General features: G+C 39.3%; 1 protein-coding gene across 1 annotated transcript in view; it reads left to right on the forward strand.

Annotated features, from left to right (window-relative positions):
- The window catches only part of VPS13B (vacuolar protein sorting 13 homolog B), a 1,301,055-nt gene that overhangs the window by 761,044 nt on the left and 522,841 nt on the right, over positions 1 to 17,170 (forward strand). Inside the window, exons 16-20 of the mRNA XM_073632833.1 lie at positions 5 to 176; positions 342 to 456; positions 3,190 to 3,256; positions 8,582 to 8,996; positions 11,370 to 11,481. Coding sequence (XP_073488934.1) covers positions 5 to 176; positions 342 to 456; positions 3,190 to 3,256; positions 8,582 to 8,996; positions 11,370 to 11,481 — 881 coding nt within the window. The remainder of the gene's footprint in view (positions 1 to 4; positions 177 to 341; positions 457 to 3,189; positions 3,257 to 8,581; positions 8,997 to 11,369; positions 11,482 to 17,170) is intronic.

Consider the following 17,170-nt stretch of genomic DNA (forward strand, 5'->3'; position numbering starts at 1 on the left):
ACAGGGAGATTCTATGCAGGCAGCAGAGGACTCACCATTTTCAGATTCCGTTACCTTGGAGCAAACAACAAGTAATATCGGAGTGTCCAGTGGTCGGGTCAGTCTCTGGATGCAGTGGATGTTACCCAAAGTTACAATAAAACTCTTTGCTGCAGACCCTACAAACAAAGGAACAAGTATGGATTTGTTTTGCTGCTAACTTATTGTTATAGTAACCAGTCATAAATCAAATGCTTATGACTGATTTGTTTTAGGCAGCTGTGTGTTAATATATATATATATATATATATATATATATATATATATATATATAACATTTTTTTAAACTTTATATTTTTCAGAGATCTGTGTAGTCAGTGAACTGGAGGACCTCAATGCTTCTGTTGATGTCCAAGATGTCTATACTAAAGTCAAATGCAAGATTGAAAGCTTCAACATTGATCATTATAGGAGCAGGTAAAGACAGTTACGTAGTGTAACTATTAACTACCAAAACAGAAAAAATCTCCTGCGCTCAGGTGTCTAGATATTCGGTGTGTGATGTAATAAGGCCAAAGAACTTCAGTGGTGTCTGCCGTCTTGCAGCCCTCTTCAGAATATGGGTATTCATAGACTACAAGAGAAACAAAAGGAAGAGAGGGTGCACCGACCTAGTGCATTACCACTGATGGCGTTTATTAAAAGAGTAAAATAACAAATAAATACTCACAAACAAGCATGAATTAAGGCATGGACATAGACTGCAGGTACGCAGTGACAGGCATCAGAATAAAACCAGGACCGGACATCAGGTGGATACGGAAAAGGCTGACGTGTTTCGGGGGAGAACCCCTTTCCTCAGAGCCTAAGCGGGTGGTGACTGCTCGCAAGTAGGAGCCCCTCTATATATGTGTGTGCGCGTATGACTAATCCTCCCAGTAAACACCAGCACCAGCCCACCATGGCCACTCCCACTTGCACTGAAAGCACACCCTCCAAGCTGAAATGACCTTCTCTAATGGCTCCATATCGTCATGGTGACACCATGGCGATAATGTTCTACACGTCCATAGAAGGAATGTACATACTAATCAATCAATGTTGATATAATTGGTGCAGTCAGTGTACCCAATGCCCATAATGCACAAGAATGGATCTCACATGCAGGCAGGTGGAGACTGTCTAACAGGGGCAATTATTTATTCTGATGCCTGTCACTGCGTACCTGCAGTCTATGTCCATGCCTTAATTCATGCTTGTTTGTGAGTATTTATTTGTTATTTTACTCTTTTAATAAACGCCATCAGTGGTAATGCACTAGGTCGGTGCGCCCTCTCTTCCTTTTGTTACTATTAACTACGCCATGTCCTGCATTATGGTGGATGTGGCTAGTTTAAAATCCATTGATTATACATTGTATGCTAAAAGGTGTCCCTTTTTCCCATCTCAAAAGACTGGAAGGTATAAGGTCTCTGCATCATTGGTTGGACTTGACACAGTAAATAATGAGCAGGCATCATCTGGGTTTTTCTGTGTCCAGGATCCTGGCAAGGAAATCTCCCTTCTTTCCCCACTGAGCCTGGACTTGGCTTTATCTTTCATATGGTATCGTTACCAGCATTTTGCCTGTGTGGGTTTCCTGTATTTTTCTATGGGGAATCCTCTAGGGAACATAGAGATCAGCATTTGAGTACGTGCCACCCTCTACAATAGAAACATTAAACTGCTTTTTTTTGGGGTTGAAAATGCATTTCTTATTTCCTGGTAGCAATCAGCCAGCATTGGAATTTAAACAGAACAAAGCCCTAATGTTACTGTGACCACTAATGTATTTACACCCCTCTGTATCTGCCTGTGTGCAGTATCAGACACGATTAGTCTAATGAAATGAAGCAGAAATTGTGATTTAACGCAAACCTCCAGAGATGCATATGCAAACTTTAATTTTACTCCCTCACCACTCCACACAGCCTCCACTGCTTACGATGGGCAAAGCCAAGGTTTACTTTAAAGCGGGAATGACAACACTGAACAGTTCAGCCTGTTTTTTACTGAATATTGACTTCAGTCTAATATGGCTCAGACACTGGAGTGGAAAGAATTTAGAGAGGGGTATAGGACGTAGAGAAAACACAGGGTTGGCCTCATCAATGGGCAATGTAGTGGCTGGAGTTGGCAGGCTGATAAAGGAAGCCTCATAGCTAAAGATTCTGAATAATGGTTTCACCCTTTCTAGCATGGTGGGGGTGGATTATTCGCAAGACGGATTGAGCAGTAATGCAACCAATTTTTTTAGCAAACAGTAGTTCGTTTTTTTTTTCCTTCGGTGTTGTATTTATCTTGATTGTCACTTTAGCCTTTTGTCCTGAGTGGAACAATGTTGCCCTATTTTTTTGTTCTTTTTAATTTGTTTTGAAAATAGCCTCTGTATCCTGATTGTCAAAAAACTTAGGTACTGTGGCTACAAAGAAAAACAGAGATCCTCAACCTGTTAATTAGAAACCAGTGTTATTCCTGTTTCCCATTATCTGCTTGTTATATTGACATCACAAACTGATTTCAAGATGGTAGTAATCTAGTTTCCTGAAAATAACTTTTGCTCATCCTTCCTGCTAATGTGTTCTTAATTCCCCATGTGCTGTTAGTTGTGCACTGTATATCCTACTGAGATGCTAAACTGAAATGATGTATGCCCTTGTTTACAGTGTGTGTTGTTGCCTGACAGTTGCATTGATGAAGGAATAGTGGGTGTGGGGGCGGGGGGGGGGGGTATTCCTTTCAATCTGAGCAGTTTAAAAGAGCAATCCATCCAAAACAGATGTGCAGGTTTTGTCTGGACAGAGGTTGGTTAAATCACCTACCAGCTTCTTTTATCTCTCAGATAATTCATTTTTAATCATTCTGTTTCTGAATTCCCAGATCTGTCTGCTGTGAAATTTACAAGAGTGTATCATGCTGGCATTTTCATTTGTTTTACTTCACAGAGATTGTCATGTGATTAACATAGCCCGCCATACTATAATGTCAGAGCAGTGAGACACTGCAGTGCAGAATACCAGAAAAAGAATACTGCAAAAAGTTAGCTTTTGGGGCTAGAGCCTCTGAGAGATGTAAGAAGCCAGTGGGTCATTCAGGCTGCCACTGCCCATGTTGATGTTGATTATCACTGATTGCACATTGCAGGCAAGGGTAACATTGTGTTTATTACAGGCCAGGTGAAAGCTGGCAGGCAGGCGTTTTTCTTGGGATAATCCTACAATGCAAAGAGAAACCTGTGGTGAGACCATGTAGTCACTAAGTTACTTATCAAAGCTCTAGCCTCCATTCTGACCCGTGTGATCCTTTAACCTCTGCCAGTGGTGACAAGAATAAACCTAACCTTACCTGACTTTGTTTAGTATTACTTTAATTTCTCTGACTGTATCATTGTTAAAATAAATATAAAGGGAAAGTCATCCCTCAGTGAATATTAGATGCGCTTTCCTATTTCATCAAGAAAGCAAAAAATAATCAATAGTCATTCTGCACTTAAGTGCTAAATGCATAAGACCCATTTCTGCTGCCTATGTTTGTCCTTATTTGGCCTTCTCAGTATCTGAAGAAAGTCAGAGCAGCAGTAACTCTTTATACCTAATTTTAAAAAAACATATTTTTAATTTGCATTAAAAGTGGAACTAAACCCACTAATTTGTCTCCCAAAACAAGGCATGCATCTGGTTATACTTGTCACAGTTGCAAGTGTGCTTATGTCAGCTGTCAACAAAACTTTAAAATCCTCAAATAGCTGGTGTCATAGCTGATCACATGTACAGCTACATGGCAATTGCAGAGCTACACAAAGGCTAAGATGGTACCTTTCACAACTGGAAAGGACAGGAGGGTTTAGTTCTCCTTTGATAGTAGAAAGCCCCTGTCATATTTTACCATTGGTTGCTGCAATACATTTTTTGCTTTTTCAGACACAGTTTATGACATCTGAGAGCGTTTGTTTCTCTGGTATGCTATGCTGTACAATGCAAAGGATACAGCTACATTCACTTATCGATATGGCTTCTCATTGTGGTATTCAGTGCCTTGAAAAAGTATTTGTACCCCTTGAAATTTTCCACATTTTGTCATGTTACAACCAAAACCGTAAATGTATTTTATTGGGATTTTATGTGATAGACCAACACAAAGTGGCACATAATTGTGAAGTGGAAGGTATGATAAATGTTTTTCACATGTGTTTACAAATAAATATGTGAAAAGTGTGGTGTGCATTTGTATTCAACCCCTCCTGAGTTAATACTTTGTAGAACCACCTTTCGCAGCAATTACAGCTGCAGATCTTTTTATATCGCTACCAGCTTTGCACATCTAGTGAGTGAACTTTTTGCCCATTCGTCTTTGCAAAATAGCTTAAACTCTTTCTGATTGGATAGAGAGCGTCTGTGAGCAGCAATTTTCAAGTCTTGTCTTGGGTCATTGTCCTGCTGGAAGGTGAACCTCCGGCCCATTCTTAAGTCCTTTGCAGACTCTAACAAGTTTTCTCATAAGATTGCCCTGTATTTGGCTCCATCTGTCTTCCCATCAACTCTGACCAGCTTCCCTGTCCCTGCTGAAGAAAAGCATCCCCACAACATGATTTTGCCACCTCAATGTTTCACGGTGGGGATGGTTTGTTCAGGGTGATGTGCAGTGTTAGTTTTCCACCACACATAGCATTTTGCTTTTAGGCCAAAAAGTTCAATTTTGGTCTCATCTGACCAGAGCACCTTCTTCCTCATGTTTGCTGTGTCCCCCACATGGCTTCTTTCAAACTGCAAATGGGACTTCTTATGGCTTTCATTCAACAATGGCTTTCTTCTTGCCGCTCTTCCATAAAGGCTAGCACGACTAATAGTTGTCTTGTGAACAGATAAGCACCTGAATGACCACAACATACAGGGATATACAATGCAATACTGACATATAATAACACACATAGGTTGGACTTGATTGACTTGTGTCTTTTTCCAACCTCACCTACTATGTAACTATGTAACTAAGACTGCCCACCTAGAAACAAAGCCATGTTTCAGATCATGTTAAACTTTATCTGTCAGAACCACATTTGGCCTCTACTACAGAGCCATTACAGTATTGGGATGAGAAGATGGGTATTTGGCCTGCTCTTTCCGTGGTGGCCCAAGAGCCAGATTCCCACCTGAGCTATGGATCTCTGCAGCTCCTCCAGAGTTACTATGGGCCTCTTGGCTGCTTCTCTGATTAATGCTCTCCTTGCCCAACCTGTCAGTTTGGGTAGACAGCCAAGTCTTGGTAGGTTTGCAGTTGTGCCATACTCTTTCTAGTTTTGGATGATGCATTGAACAGTGCTCCATGAGATGTTCAAAGCTTGGGATTTTTTTTTATAACCTAACCCTACTTTAAACTTCTCCACAACTTTATCTCTGACCTGTCTGGTGTGTTCCTTGCCCTTCATGATGTTGGTTGTTCACTAAGGTTCTCTAACAAACCTCTGAGGGCTTCACCGAATAGCTGTATTTATACTGAGTTCAAATTACACACAGGTGGATGCTATTTACTAATTAGGTGACTTCAGAAGGCAATTGGTTCCACTGTATTTTAGTTAGGGGTATCAGAGTAAAGGGCGCTGAAAACAAATGCACACCACACTTTTCAGGATTTTATTTGGAAAACCATTTATCATTTTCCTTCTACTTCACAGTCATGTGCCACTTTGTGTTGGTCTATCACATAAAATTCCAATAAACTAAATTTACGTTTTTGGTTTTAACATGACAAAATGTGGACAATTTCAAGGGGTATGAATACTTTTTCAAGGCACTGTAGCAAGAAAAAAATTGTAACTGACTTATAAGAGCCCTGCAGACACAGATAGCTTTACAAAAAAAAGGAAAGTGTCACCTAATAGTGATCTATAGAATAGTTATAATGACCCAGTAATAGCCTGAGGTTGGGAAACTCTTTAAATAATGGTTTATTCTTGTAATCATTTGCCATAAGCCTAATCAAGCTTTGCGCTAAATTCACCTTTCAGAAATGATGTTTCTCATTGATTTATAGTGTGCTGGTAAAATCTAGAGCAGCGGTGGGTAACTCTTGCTGGATTGTTAAAGTACAAGTTCTGGCACTCTTGGTTTCCTTAGCTGACCAGTTATGGGTACAGACCCTCTGATGAGGAACATGATATTTACCCATCTGATTATTAGAATTTTAAGACACATGGAGTGTTTATCATTTTAAAATGAACATGCTGATGACAGCAAATTTATTGATTTTTATTTCCTTAAAGGACCTTTGCTGGAAAACTGAAAGTCCCTGCTTTGTTTGTAATGCCACCAAGAAATACTACAGAGGTTCCCTTTCTTGATATTACTTAAACAATGCTACCTGAACCTAAAGCTAACATAAAATACGACTCTCTCTCATGCTGAGACATTGTTCACCAATGACTTTAAATGGCTTTAGATAGGAGGCCTGCTCTTGTATACCAAAGGACTTAGGGAGGGAAGGACCTCTTTCTGTTCATACATAGTGGGTTTCCAGGCAAGTAGGTTTTTTTTCTTCTGGAAATTCCTTTGAGCACATTAGATATGACCTTTTAATATAATTAGTTAGCAATAACTAGGGTCTGCTTTACAGGATATGGGTCATACCTGTATATTGGCTTTTGCCGCTTTGTATAAGTATTATATGTAAGCCTATTCTTGAAGACTTGTTGAAGATAGTTAAAAGATGCAAAGTGCTATAACCTTTAGCAGCCAATCAGATTTCAGCTTATATTGCTCCATTCAGAAACTGCTGTCACTAAAATGTAAAATGTGAAAGTTTTTTTTTTTTTCTTAGCCCACTGCAGCTCTGCACCATATACAGTACATATTGGTATTATTAAGAAAGGAAATCTACCAGATCTACCAGCTTATTATTATTGCAATTTGTTTTTCTTTCTTCTCTCTATATTCTTTGTAAAAATCTTGAAGCCTTGGTGAAAACTGTTGGTGTCTGGGGCAATATGGCGGCGTTTTCCTTTCATGTACAGACAAGCTGAACAGACGCACCACTTTGGTTCGACCAGTCAGCAAGCAAGACCCCTTCAGTAACTTTTCTGGCTTCTTCCCTTCTGTAAGAACTGTTTTTCATGTTGATTTTGATAAAGGACTTTCATCAACCCTTATATTTCTCCTGCTAAATTTAATTATCTAGTTGTATTCACATATATATATATAAATATATATATATAAATAAATAAATATATATATATATATATATATATATATCTATTATTTTTGGACATATTTATTCTGTATTTGTGTGGTTGATGGACGTTCTTTTGGGTGAAGGGTTTTAATCTAAATCGTTAACCAAAGAGCCCACCAGCTGCTCTGCCTGGCTTTGCCTGCTTTAAAAGCCTACCATTTTGTTTTCTGGAAAAAGCACTTTCAAAATACATAGTTTTATGTTTATTTTAGAAATTAGAATCTATTTAATAAAGACAACACTACTATTCGTTGGCTATCTACTATATTGAAACATTGAGACGTTTGTCAACACTTATGCCACGTATGTCCATCTCTGTATGAATGTATTCTGTATGTGAAATTAGTTTCTCCTAACATTTCTCCCTGAAATTGGTTTGAAATAGTTATGAAACAAAGAACAGTTTGCCACATCATTAAATTCTTGTTGCCCTAAGCAATGTGTTAATTATTTTTAGCCTTATTATCCATACCATTTTCAAAAAGAACTCCAAATACTTTTTTTCTCTCTACTTACTCTTCCACTGTATAATCACAGCAGAAAGCAAAGCTCCTGTTGGGATGTAAGAGCAACGTTTTTTTTTTGCTGATTTGGACCTACTATATGCCATGCAATAGTATAATATCATTCATTATTCCCCACAAGTATAACATTTCATATATAAGGATATTCTCGTTTATCCTTATACAACAACAAAAAAATAGTATGTAAAATGGGGTTTAAATGGTTTCCTGGCACAATCAGTAGTAGACCAATCCTATTCACACCTAAATTATAATTTTGTTTGAAACCAATGAAAGAGCTTTTTCCTTCGGACTTAATCTATGCCTTTTTATTAAATATACTGTACATGCTCAGTATATATCTATATTTTAAAATGATGTTCTTTTGTGTTATGTACTGTATGTATTTTAATTATGTAGCATTTTAAAACCTGAAACTGAAATAGTAATATTTATTAAACTTGTATATTTGAAATCCCTATACACAACATACCTATTCTCTAGTTGGAAACAGACAAATGTTGCCATCTAACTTTGATTTCCTTTTTGTACCATCAGTCCTGTACCATTAGTCCTCAGATAAAATGATCTCTTCACATTTTGTCTATATATTTTTGGACATCACAGCCAATCTTTGTTTTTCCATATTTTGACTACAGGAGTTATATTAATGGTACAGGGAAATAAAAGTAATTATTTAGTCAGGTGATCTTAACCTACTTTAACTATAAAGGTCTTTTACATGTTGTGTCTGTACATTGGATATCTCCTGATTTATTGCACTACTGATCGTGGTTCTACCCATTGTATGTTTTACCACCTTCTCTTCCACACAGACCACAGCAAAACTCTTAGAGAGTTCCCACCAACAGCATGGCTTTCTTTCTCTCACATACACCAAAGCTGTGACCAGGAATGTCCGCCACAAGTTGACCACACGAGGCGAAAGAACTTCTCGGAGCTTTCAGAAACTTTCTGAAGGTTCGGGGGATGGCTCCCCTCACTTTCTTCATGAAATCTTAATTTCAGCTCAAGCCTTTGATGTTGTCCTATTTTTCCCTTTGCTTAATGCAATCTCCAGTATTTTTGAAGCTAGGCGACCTCGAAGCCAGAAGGAGAAACATAAATCATCTGGGCAGCCCATGAGGTCACACACACTAACCTCTCGAAATCTTCCTCTTATCTACATCAACACTGGTGTCATCAGAGTCTTCATTCCCAAAGCTGAAGAAAGACAACCAAATGTAGCAGGTTGGTTTAAATACTAAAGTGATTGTAAACCCTTGATTTTATTTATTTTTTATTTTAAAACATGTTACACAAGAGTGTCCCTGCTCTCATGCACATCTCTGGATTGTGATCGGTACAGTGCCTTGAAAAAGTATTCATACCTCATGAAATTTTCCACATTTTGTCATGTTACAACCAAAAATTTATTTTTTTTGGGGGGGGGGGGATTTTATGTGATACAATACAAAGTGGCACATAATTGTGAAGTGGAAAGAATATGAGAAATTGTTTTCAACATTTTTTCCAAATAAATATGTGAAAAGCGTGGTGTTCATTTGTATTCAGCCCCCCTGAATTAATACTTTATAAAACCACCTTGCGCTACAATTACAGCTGCAAGTCTGTTTGGGTATGTCTCTACCAGCTTTGCACATTTAGAGAGTGAAATTTGTGCCCTTTCTTCTTTGCAAAATAGCTCAAGCTCTGTCAGATTGGATGGAGAGCTTCTGTGAACAGCAATTTTCAAGTCTTGCCACAGATTCTGAATTGGGTTTAGGTCTTGATTTTGACTGTGCCACTCTAACACATGAATATGCTTTGATCTAAACCATTCCTATGTAGCTCTGGCTTGTATGTTTAGGGTTGTTGTCCTGCTGGAAGGTGAACCTCCTCCCCAGTCTCAAGGCTTTTGCAGACTTTAACAGGTTTTCTTCTAAGTTTGCCCTATATTTGGCTCCATCCATCTTCCCATCAACTCTGACCAGCTTCCCTGTCCCTGCTGAAGAAAAGCATTTCCACAACATGATCCTGCCACCACCATCTTTCACAGTGAGGATGGTGTGTTCAGGGTTATGTGCAGTGTTAGCTTTCCCCCACACATTGTTTTTAGGCCAAAAAGCTTTGGTCTCATCTGACCAGAGCACCTTCTTCCACATGTTTGCTTAGTCCCCCACATGGCTTCTAGTAAACTGCAAATGGGACTTCTTATGGCATTCTTTCATCAATGGATTTCTTCTTGCTACGCTTCCACAAAGGCCAAATTTGTGGAGTGCATTAATATTTGTCCTGTGGACAGAGTGGATCTCTGCAGCTCCTCAAGAGTTACCATGGGCCTCTTGGCTGCTTCTCTGATTAATGCTCTCCTTTCCCCGCCTGTCAGTTTAGGTGGATGGCCATGTCTTGGTAGGTTTGCTATTGTGCCATACTCTTTCCATTTTTGGATGATAGATTAAACAGTGCTCTGTGAGATCTATAAAGCTTGGGACATTTTTTTTATAACCTAACCCTGCTTTAAACTTCTCCACAACTTTATCCCTGACCTGTCTGGTGTGTTCCTTGGCCTTCATGATGCACTTTGTTCACTAAGGTTCTCTAATAAACTTCCGAGGGCTTAACAGAACAGCTGTATTTATACTGAGATTAAATTACACACAGGTGGACTATATTTACTAATTAGGTGACTTCTGAAGGCAATTGGATCCAGTAGACTTGAATTGGGGGTGAGTAAAGGGCTGAAAACAAATGCACATTACACTTTTCAGATATTTATTTGTATAAAAAAATGAGAAAACCATTCTCCTTTTCCTTCCACTTAACAATTATGTGCATCTTTGTGTTGGTCGATCACATAAAATTCAAATAAAATACATTTACAGTTTTGGTTGTAACATGACAAAATGTGGAAAACTTCAAGGGGTATGAATACTTTTTCAAGGCACTGTAAGTATAGGAAGTGCAGGGGGAGAACTGCAGTCAGAATGTTTTTTTTTATGTTAATGCAGAGAATGCATTAGGATTAAAATCCTTCAGCTTTTAGAACCACTTTAAGACCCCATTCACACTTGCAGGGTTCTTGGCTATTAGCTACAGACAGGAAGCCCCATTAAATGCAATGGGAGGCCGATAGTTCTTGCAGCTATTCACTGTCTTTAGCTGTGCATGATTGGCCCTGGACACAGACCGTTTGCGTCCAAGGTACTGTGGGAGCTGTCAGCCTCCCAGTGCTTTCAGTGGGGCTTCCCATTCACAGCTAATCGCAGGGAACCTTGCTGGATTTCCCACAGTTAATTACAAACAGCCCCATTTGCAAGTGTGAATGGGGCCTAAAGAAGATGGGGGTTAGGTGCAAAATATACTACTTCAGTTTTTATCCTTTGACATATCATAGACAGAGGAAGCTTTTAAACAAGTGCAAAAATTTGGCATTCAAGTCTTCATTACAACCACAGGAATTGCAGTAACATAGCTTATATATTTTTTTTTTTTTGTAAACTTTAAGCTCTCGTATTGTTTGTATCATCTTTGTCCTTTTTTATGTTATATGGCAGTCCTAGGACTGGTGAGTGAACTTTACTTGGTTTTAAATTGTACATATTTTTTTTCTCTTCTTATCAGTCAATCAGACTATAAATGAAGATACTTTAGTGCTGAAAATTGTCTCCGTTTCTATGGCGCCACAAGCAGACAACCCCCTAAGTCGGAGTGTATTGAGAAAAGATATTTACCAGTAAGTAGTTTGTTTATTATGTCTTCTTTGTCTCTGATAAAGTTTTATTCTTTCAGTTGTGTACAGATTGTCATTCTGTGGGGTCTTTATTTTGTAGTGTTTACTTTACTAGTGATTGTTGCACTAATGTCTTTTGGTTGTGGTAGTTACTGAAAAGATAAACTATTTACATGTTTCTTAAAAATCACTCGATAAAAGCTAGTAATTAATAGCTTTATTATTTGGTGTATCATTTATTGAAGTTGAACAATATTAATTTAGATGGAAAATATATATATGTACTATAATTCCTGAAAAAGGGTGATTCTTCTTTTAATTATTTTCAGTGCCAGTTCAGTTCATATTGGCATTTATGAAGGAACTCTTATGCATTTTGGGAACTCATGGATAAAAGTTCTCTTCAGCTTCCAAGTTTCTCCCCCATCAGCCATGGCTATAGCCATAGCAAATTTCTCATTTGTCTCATTACACAGACACAAGGAACTTAGTGGCAGGAGGGGGGACGGTCCAAAGTGATATAAGCAGGTAATTTAGCTAACCAGCATCTACCCTTTGGTGACCTAACAGTTGTGGATGGACTTATCCCTTAAGGCTTAAAGCAGAACTCATCTGAAGAAGGACGCTCCACTTCTTCTAATGCCCCTCCTTTTTTTTTCTTTTTTTTAAGGGAGCAAGTGTATCTATTTGTAGCAGGTACCTGCTCCCACTTCTGAGGCCTATCTGGGCAGAAGTTCAGCACCCCCCTCCTTGCCCGCAACCTCTTGAGATGCACCACAGGACCCAGGAGACATTCACAAAGTGCAGCACGGCTCACGCATGTTTAGTGAGGAGCCCGCTGTGAAGCTGCTGGGAGTCACAGCTGGCGTCCCACATCCAAGATGGCATCGCTGGGGACCTGGCGAAGAGCCGGCCTGGGTGAGGACAGATCAACAAACTGAATACTTAGACTGTGGCGTAAGTGTGTGTTTATTAAAAGTCAGCAGCTACAGTATTTGTAGCTACTGACCTTTATTTTATTTTATTTTATTTTTTTGACCAAAGATCCTCTTTAAGAAAAACTTAGATTTTTAATTGTTCTTTGGTATTTTTTAATTACCCTTTCAGCATGTTACGCTACCCCATCTGCAAAATGAGGTGATATATCTGGAAAACTGTCAGGTGTAAATATTTCCTTTCAGTATATTTGTCTCCTGCACAAAACGTTGTAACAGGACAGGCTGCACTATTTCCCTACGGTTTTAGACTTCAAACAAAGAGATTGACAGGAACACTTTGTTATGATTACAGACCCTTTTTAAGCTTTATTGTATGAAAAAAAAAATTAAAACATGCCTATTTTATATATATTTTTAAATATGAGCATCTGAAACATAGCACTGTTGATGCACTGTGGATCAAAGCTGAAAAGTAAAAAAAAAAAAAAAAAAAATCAAAGCTCTGAAGGAAAAATCGCAGTTTACTGATTTTCTGTGAAATATCATGCTCTGGCTTCTGTCACCTTGTGATTTAAACCATATTGATCATCAGGGCAGGGAGGCTGGCAAATAGAGGCATTCAAGATCTCTGTGAAATAATACATGACTCTGAATGGAACTGGCACGCTTGCCAGACTTAAAAGCACACACGTAAGTGGTACCGAGCGAGAGAAGTCACAGAAAACAGTCAGCTGTGTAACTGTGTACGCCGGTCGTCCTGGAAAAAAGGCGGTCTGCTTCTCAGATGTGGAAGCCTTCGTTGTTCCAAAGTGTTTCCTACTGAACTTCAACAGATGTTGTTAAAATGAAATACTTTTCAAACTGTAAACAATTCCCATTCTCATACATGACAATCCTTTCACTTCCTGTATCAGATATCGGGAGGTGGAGGGTTGGGAGGGGGATATCCCTCAATCCTGCCTTTTTACTAAAGCTGCTGCAGCCGGCAGCAGATTGTTAGAGTGAAATTGGTGCAGCGTGATCCGGGTTCAAAGACTGAACTGATGAGATTTGCGAGTTATTGACCAAAACGTAACATTTTAATAGCTTTATTTGAACTTCAAAGAGTAATACTGGAGCTTGCCTCAGTTGCCTTTGCTGTCTGAAAGAGAGCTTGAATCTAGGAAGGTAACGTGCTAAATCTTTAAACAAGAACCCTGGTAAACACTCTAAAACTAAAATGGCCATATGTAATAATGTTCAGGGAAAAAATAAAAGCTGTATTTTTTGTTTATTGCCATGCTACTACCAGATGCATTTGCCTGAATTGGAACCTTAAATACTATATGTGGCCTTTTATGCCGCGTACACAATCGGACATTCCAACAACAAAAGCCATGGATTTTTTCTGACGCTTGTCTCAAACTTGTCTTGCATACGCACGGTCACACAAATCTTGTCGGAAATTCTGAACGTCAAGAACGCAGTGACGTACAACACGTACGACGAGCCGAGAAAAATCAAGTTCAGTAGCCAGTGCTGCTCTTCTGCTTGATTCCAAGCATGCTTGGAATGTTGTGCGTCGGAATTGTGTACACACGATCAGAAATTATGACAACGGATTTTGTCACTCATATTTTGTGTAACAGAAATTCCGATGGAGCCTACACACGGTTGGAATTTCCGACGACAAGCTCCCATCGAACATTTTCCGTCGGAAAATCCGACCGTGTATATGGGGCATTATACTATTGAGCTTGTCATATCTGACCTGATGCTAAAGCTGTGATGTTTGTCAGCATTTGGAGTTGGCACTAGTATGTTGTTAATTTTCAGCTATTGGATTTGCAATATTATCTGCTTTTTCATTGCAAGTAAAACAGGGTGCAGTTATATATAAAGATTCTTAAAGATGTCTTTATATAATGTCTTTCACACAAATATAACTTCCTTTTGGTGGTATTTGATCATCACTGGGCTTTTTATTTTTTGCGATTTGAACAAAGACCGAAAATTTTGAAAAGAAAAACAATATTTTTTACATTCAGCTATAAAACACATTCAATAAAAAAAATGTAAAAATCAAATTCTCTCATAAATTTTGGCCAAAATGTATTCTGCTACATGTCTTTGGTAAACAAAAAATCCCAATAAGTGTATATTGATGCGTTTTATGAAAGCTATAGTGTCTACAAACTATAGTATATATAGAATTTATATATGGAATGTCTTTTTTTATACTATTAATAGAAATGTTCAACGAATTATAAAATATAATTATATTTGGTGTTGGTGCACGTATACATGCGTCATAAACGCAGAAGCAGGCAGACGTACCAGTACATTTCTTTGCCTGCACAGGGCCGCCTGTCTGCAGTACATTGCAGGTGGGCGGTCTGGAAGTGGCTAAAAGACTTTCTCCTTTGTATTAAACGAGAGGCTTTTTTTTTTGTTTTGTTTTTTGTTTTTCCCCTCATCAGAAAACATTGTGTGGTTTTGGTATATATTAGCTGTGACTCCACTTGGCCCCTATTGATTTCTGCTTTTGTGCTACCTTAAAGTGCTTTGACCACTTCAATACCAGGCATTTATGCACCTTCCTGCCCAAGCCAATTTTCAGTTTTCAGCACTGTCGCAATTTGAATGACAATTGCGTGGTCATGCAACACTGTACCCAAACAAATTTTTTATCATTTTGTTCCCACAAATAGAGCTTTCTCTTGGTGGTATTTGATCACCTCTGCGATTTTTACTTTTTGCGCAACAAATAAAAAAAAGACAGAAAATTTAAAAAAAAATAAGTTTTTCTTTGTTTCTGTTAAATTTTTTTGTAAATAAGTAAGTTTTCTTCTTCAGTGACGGGCAATGATATGGCTGCACTGATGGGCACTGATAAGGGGGCACCAAGGAGGTGGCACTGATGAGCACTGATGATGGGCACTGATAGGTGGCACTGATAGGCAGCACTGATATGCGGCACTAATGGGCACTCATAGGCGGCACTGATGGGTACTTATGGGTGGCACAGATGGGCACTGATGGCCACTGATAGGTGGGCACTGATGGGCAAGGATGGACACTGAGAGGTGGCACTGATGGACACTGATGGTTGGCACTGATGACACTGATGGGTGGCATTGCTGGGCATCACTTGTTTTATCTGGACCATAATGTTGCCAGTCAGTGCTCATTTGTGGGCACTGATTGGCATCTATTGTGCATATTTTTTCATATGCGGATGGCCGTCCACATGTTGCCCCCTTCCCTGGTGGTCCTGGGCGGCATGATGGTGATCCTGGGTGGGCATTTAAGGTAAACAATCAGCGCAGGCCCCCCCTATCAGGAGAGCCGTCGATCGGCTCTCCTCTACTCGCGTCTGTCAGACGCGAGTGAGGAAAAGCCGATCACCGGCTCTTCCTGTTTACACTGTAATCAGCCGTGATTGGACATGGCTGATCACTTGGTAAAGAGCCTCCCTTGGAGGCTCTTTACCGAGATCGGTGTAGCGGTGTGTCAGACTGACACACCGCACCACCGATCACCGCGATGCGTGCCCCCACGGGCGCGCGGCGGCTGTTATCCTGAAGGACGTCATACGACGCCCGGTCAGGATAACTGAACCACCGCCCGGCCATCATTCTGCTATAGGCCGGGCGGGAAGTGGTTAAAGATTTGGGCAGGTCTGAACCACATCCATGTATAACAACATTTGAAATGGATGATTGATCTTTAGAGGTAACACACACATACAGCAAATTATTTATCTCTGACATGCATTGATTAACATAAAAAGTATTAAAGGGTTCTTTTTACATAATACATTCTGTTTGTTCCTCCATTCTTAATGCTATGTCCCACACCATTGCCCTCACATATAATTTTTCTTCCTACAGGTATCCTAACTTATTTCTTGTACTACATCATATATATGACATCATCTCGGCAATTATGAAGTGGTATCTAATTTTTTTTCAATGTATTTCGCAGACAACTTCATCTGCTTACTTAGGAAAGAAAGACAATCTATTAGGACTCTATTCCATATGTTTGTATTGGAACAAAAGAGCTAAAACCACTTCCATGGACAGACACCAGGGGTGAACAGGGTCACTGTCAACTAGCAATCCCACCACACTGGAGAATAAGTCCTTAGATGCCATATCATATTGCTCCTGACTTCACCATAACTGCAAACAGTCGTACAGAGGAAATCACCCCACTGTAATTTTCAGTATAGACCCAGCAAGCTTCAAAAATGATATTCTCTTCAAGAGAACCCCCTCTTCAACTTGCCACTGGACATAGACCAGGGGTCTAGAAGTAGCTCTTCAAAACCTTCCTTGAGACTGACTATCTAATATTGAAAATTATTACAAGGCGACTCTGAATCTGTAAGGCTAGGCTTGCATTTATGATGAGTTCAGGAGCAGTATGATATGAAGTATGATATAAGGATTTATTCTCCATCGTGGTGGTATTGCTAGCCGTTGGTGTCCCTGTTCATCCCTGTGACTGCCCATGGAAGTAGTTTTAGTGGTTCTGGTTCAATACAACAATATCCAATAGAGTTCTAATAGATATTGCCTTTCTTTTCTGAGGAAGCAGGCCAAGTTGTCTGTAAAAAGCGCTGAGAAAATGAAATGCAGCTTTACCATTTGCCAAGATCACAGCACACATGTAGTGTAAAACGATATCACTACAAGAACATATGTATCCTGATGTTTCGACTTCACTCCAACAAAGCAGAGAGGTAACTTGAATCTTCAGGTCCCCGA

The sequence above is a fragment of the Aquarana catesbeiana genome, linkage group LG05 (assembly GCF_042186555.1).
Source record: "Aquarana catesbeiana isolate 2022-GZ linkage group LG05, ASM4218655v1, whole genome shotgun sequence".
Taxonomy (NCBI): Eukaryota; Metazoa; Chordata; class Amphibia; order Anura; family Ranidae; genus Aquarana; species Aquarana catesbeiana.